The 5,670-nt window shown below is 35.3% G+C and overlaps 1 protein-coding gene across 1 annotated transcript in view; it reads right to left on the reverse strand.

Annotated features, from left to right (window-relative positions):
- Window positions 1-5,670, reverse strand: part of LOC101624280 (olfactory receptor 151-like) — an 18,705-nt gene extending 13,035 nt beyond the window's left edge. The window contains exon 1 of the mRNA XM_004688794.1: window positions 5,656-5,670. Coding sequence (XP_004688851.1) covers window positions 5,656-5,670 — 15 coding nt within the window. The remainder of the gene's footprint in view (window positions 1-5,655) is intronic.

Here is a 5,670-nt window from a genome sequence, read left to right on the forward strand (position 1 = left end):
GGCTTTAGCTTCTTAAGGCTGTGCTTTAACCTGCTGCACCACCAGGGAGGGCCCACAATTTTATTATAAATTTATATGGAAAGACAAAAGACCACAACAGCCAATCCAGCTTTGAAGAACAAAATTAGAGAACAAATACTACCCCACTTTACGATTGCAATAAAGCTACATTAGCCCAAGAGGTGTAGCATTGGTAAAAATAGATGAATGGAACAGAACACAGAGCTCAATATAAACCAAAGTAATACAGTCAATTCATCTTTGACAAAGGAATAAACTCAAGTCAGTGTAAAATGGACAGTCTTTTTTAAAAAATAGTGCTGTAACAAATAGGTATCCACAAGCAAAAATTGAATCTAGACACAAACTTTATAACTTTTGCAAAACTAGCTCAAAATGGATTATAGCTATAAATAGAAAACACAAAATCATAAAACTTATACTAAAAATAGCATGAAATAAAAGTTAGGTGAACTTGAATTTGGAAATAACATTTTTGATGCAATACCAAAAACAAATCTATGAGAGAAACAAATGATAGTTGAGCTTTATCATATTTTAAAATTCTGACAAGGATACTATTAAGTGAATAAAAAGACAAGATACAAGTTAGGAGAAAAGACTTCAAAACACATCAGATAGTGGTATTTAGAATGAATGAAGAGTTCTTGAAAGTCAACAATAGGAAAACAAATAATTTTTAAAAAGACAAAATATGTAGATGGCTATCTGACCAAAGAAGGGATGTTAATAATGTATAACCATTTGAAAGAAATATTAAGCTCAATTTTCATCATAATAATACAAATTAAAATTCAACAATGAGATACCATATCACATGTATTAAAATGGCTAAAATTTAAAACACTGGTAATACAAGAAGCTGGTGGAAATGTGGAAATGTAGAGCAATTTTTTTTAAAGATTTATTTATTTATTCATACAGAACTGGGGTACAGGCCAGAGATGTGGAGGGTGAGAGGATTCACCAGGAACAGAGTGGGGAGCAGAACAGGCAGATCGACGAAGTACACTGCTGAGGGGAGCAGCGGGCGGGTCAGGAGAGGTCTGCCACGCCATGTGGTCACCTCCGGGGCAGGCGGGAATCGAACTCATGCGGAAGTGGCTTTAGCTTCTTAGTGCTGTGCTTTAACCCGCTGCGCCACCAGGGAGGGCCCAAATGTAGAGCAATTTTTTTTTATTACAAAAGTTTATTTTTACATCATTTTGTACATTTTGTAGAGCAATTTTTAATCGCTTCTGGTGGCGATGCAAAATAGTTTACTATGGAAGGCAGTTTGGCAGTTTTTATCAAAACTAAGTAGTTCTCAACGTATTATATCTCACATAAATTTTTATAGTGTTGTAAAATGCTAACATTAGAGGAAACTGCTTTGGAGATAGGTTTTTATAAGTTTATAAGAATGCTGAACTTTCTGTTATTTCTTTTCTGTAAGCTTAAAATTGCCTTAAATGCTAAAATCTTCATAAAATTACCTTTTATTTTTCCTGCTGAATTTAAAATTTTTTATCAGGTCGCTAATAAGCCTCTCAACATCACTAATCTCACTTTCAATTTATCTACTGGTGTTTTAATTCCATTAATTCTATTTTAATTTTGCATTAAATCTTCAGTACGGTACACATTAAGGAAACAATGTGCACTGGTATCTGGCTCCATTTTCCAGCACTGCCCATTTTAGGGCTCACCAATCTGAAAGACAAAGGAAGAAAAGCACCTGTTACTGCAAAAAGCAACAAAACCCTCAAATTAAAATGTCTTCAGTTCAGAGGCATCATTCCATTCTCTGAATTCTAAATTTATGGCATATATCACCAGGATCAGCTCATTGCAACTTTTTATTTTCTGTTATCAAATCTATGAGCATTTTTAATTTTTGGAATCACTTCCTTTTTATGAAAATAATCTATGCCAATTTCAAAGACATTAAAAAGTAAGAAGACATGAGGAAAACGGAAGAGCTAGAAAAGTCACCCTACAGTTGGTACACAAACATGCAAACTACCACTAAAAATGCCGGCAAGTCGGCCCTCCCTGGTGGCGCAGCCGGTTAAAGCACAGCACTGAGAAGCTAAAGCCACTTCTGCATGAGTTCGATTCCCACCTGCCCCGGAGGTGACCACATGGCGTGGCAGACCTCTCCTGACCTGCCCACTGCTCCCCTCAGCAGTGTACTTCATCAACCTGCCTGTTCTGCTCCCCACTCTGTCTCTGGTGAAGCCTCTCACTCTCCACATCTCTGGCCTGTACTCCAGTTCTGTATGCATAAATAAATAAATCTTAAAAAAAAAATACCAGCAAGTAGCAATATAGCTAGAGACAGACAGACTGATGGATAAGTAAAGACAGAGCGATATGAAGAAGAGTGGGTAGGATCACTTTATTTAAATGGTGTCATACGACATAAGTTTTCATTTAAAAGGTTATATCATACAGAAGGAGCAAAATTAACCATTTTTAAATGGAGAGATTATAAACTTCAGATCATTGTTTCTCATGAAAATTGCAAATGTTACAATAGGATGGATAGTAGAAGAATTTACAAGACTACAGAACATGTTCATCTAAGGCTTTTAGTAGAGGTTAAAAAAAAAAGAGCAGGTACTTAAAGCTGCAGCGTTCAGGAGTCCTTTATATTTGCTAAGGGTGTATTTATTTTCCTGACTGAACAACATTTGTGTACTGATTCTTGTTTTAATACATTTAAAATGTTTTAAATTCATTGAAGTCCCTAGTTTCATAGAACTTGCATCTTAGATGCGAGAAACAAACAAAAACATTTTAAAATGTGTGGCACTGACGCATGATATATTGAAATGAAGCATATATAAGACTGGGAGGCTACTTCAATTGAGTGTCAGCAAAGGCTTTTCTGAAGAGGTGATGATTTATGTAAATGGGATCTTATTACCAGAAGGTTCTAGACATGGAGGATCTTGGTGAAGAGTAGTAAGCTGAGGGCTAAGCCCATACAAAAGCTAAAAAGCTTCATGAGTCTGTGGTGCACAGTGTAGACTGCAGTTAGACCGTTGTGATTGATGGAGAGCTCTTGCATGAGAGAGAGAGAGAGAGGTCTTGTGCATGGTAGTGCTGAAACAGGATTTTTAGGAGAAACACATTACTTATTATGACCTTTATTTGAAAAAGTTTAGCAGCTAAATATATCACTAGGAAGATGATGGTCATGAGTGCTAACTGTGTGGAGTAGCATAATTATCAGACCGACTATAGAATACAGATAACTTCCTTGTGTTACTGTTTGCCAGAAACCTGACCTTGGGTACAGTGTGGAACTTTCAGTCTCAGGTTTTATCATTAAGAAAATTATAGGATGAATTAAATAATGTTTCAATACCATGAGAGACCTATTTTTCTAGAATTTTCTGGATTTTATTTTAAATTTATTATATATATTTTACATCATTGTTCTTTTTTAAGCAATGTTTACTTCTTCTCCCCCTAGTGTAGAACCCATAGAATTTCCTCCCCCAATTCACTTGTGTACCATCACCACAGTCCCTTGAGTTCCTCTCATCCTTTTCCCCCCGCTCCTCTCTCTCCCTTCCCCTCCCCTGAAGGATGTCTCTGGTTTATAATTGTCTGGTTTTGTTTTGTTGTATTGTGTTTTGTAGTAGTATTTTTCCCACCAATGTCTTATGTGGTTCCCCTATATTCCTCCTATAAGTGGATCTACCCAGTATTTTTCTTTTTCCTTCTGACTTACTTCAATGAACATAATTCCTTCTAGCTCCATCCATTTGCTGCACATGTCATTAGTTTATCTTTTTTGATTTCTGAATAGTATTGCATTGTGTATCAAGTTTATTTAATAAACTGATTGGACATAGAGAAGAAACCTAGAACACTCTCATCTCCTTTATTTTTGTGTAGTCAAAATGAGGAAAAGTAAATATTTTATTTACTTTTATTCTCTGCAAATTCAAAAGCAACCAAGTTATAATCAACCTGAAAGTAAAGATTGGATTTGAGTCAAGGGATTAGTTTGAGTCCACCTTATTCTGTTGTTTACTAGCTGATCTTCAGAGAACTGTATATCCTCTCTGCATCTAAATTTCCTGTTAATGCATCATGATAACACATAAACATATGTTCAGTAAGTTATTTTCTTTTTCCAAGTTCCAAAGAACAAAATAGGTAAGGCCTTCTGAAATGTGAACAGACTCTTATCCATCTCTTTCATAGCATGTTTCTCAACTTTATTTAAATACTTAATTCTGACAGTACATTGAATGGGTAATCTCATTTACCCCTCTTGAAGGCCAACTTTATCACCCTGTGTCTTTTCTCTCTTTTCTATCTCTAATGCCTAGAGTAATAAATGGCATAGTTGTCCCAACACTACTTATTGAATGAGTAAATTCCTACAATTAAGAATTATAAGCAAAAAAAAAAGAAAAAAGAAAGCCAGATAAAGGGGTCAGCAACTATCATCTAAGAATGGAGACATTCTCCTGTATTACCACAATATATCTATTACACTGAGTAAAAGTAACATGATGCAATTCTTAGATGAATAAGCGATCTATATTTGAATAAGCTCCATTGTTCCAATAATGAGAGTTTTAGACTCTTTTTAAAAACCTAAGATCTGAGCATAATATCTATTTGACATTTCCCTTTGATGTAAATTTATCCAGAATTGTTCCTCAGTGTGTCTTATATGACTTGACCTATAGAAAGAACTGTGTTCAATTATTTTAGAGATTACCTTTCAGCTTTGACTTGTCTTTTCTTATGGTTAAATATTTTGGGCTCAAATGGCTACATAGGTGATGATTTTTGAGAAAATCACAGTAGAAGGCACATGTCAATTTGTACCATTATTGGGTATGTTAAATTTACTCATTAGGTTAAGATTGTTTCCGCTAAATTTTATTTATTTTTAAATTTTTATTTTTTAAATATGTATTTATTCATACAGAACTGGGGTATAGGCCTGAGGTGCAGGGGGTGGTGAGAGGATTCACCCGAGACAGAGTGGGGAGCAGAACTGGCAGATCGACAAAGTTCACTGCTGAGGGAGCAGCGGGTGAGACAGGAGAGGGCTGTTGCACCCTGTGGGTCACCTGCCTGGCTGGGGATCTTACTAGGGCTTTACTAGCTGCCACCAGGTTCATAGTGCTGTGTTTTAACCCAGATTCACAGTGCTGTACTTTAACATTATGCCACCAGGAAGGGCCCGTTTCCACTAAATTTTAATGTCCTAAAGGTACTCCCTCTCCTTTATTATGATATGATATTTGAAATTGTCTTCTTTTTATTAATCTATATTTTTTAACCTACTGATTTTAATTTTCATTGATTCTTACCTAATTACCTGATTATTAGTGCAGTCATTGTAATATGATGAGTTTCTAATTTTATCACTCTTGATGCATTTAATATTTCATTTACTTTACAAAAGAACACTCCCTCCTCTGCGACCTTTATTTTAGTCATAATAATTTTTGCATATCACAAATTCTCACCTGCCATTCATTTTCATTAATCAAATTGTCTTAAATATCTGTGGTGGGAATTTAGTCCTTTAACCTCATCTCCATAAATTTTGGTCACTATTGTACCTTGTGAAATAATATGTATCCAGGCTTAGCTTTAAATTTAGATACGTACCTTGGAATCTGCCAT

This window comes from Condylura cristata, unplaced genomic scaffold, assembly GCF_000260355.1.
Source record: "Condylura cristata isolate star-nosed mole 26May11 unplaced genomic scaffold, ConCri1.0 scaffold00025, whole genome shotgun sequence".
In the NCBI taxonomy this organism is placed as follows: Eukaryota; Metazoa; Chordata; class Mammalia; order Eulipotyphla; family Talpidae; genus Condylura; species Condylura cristata.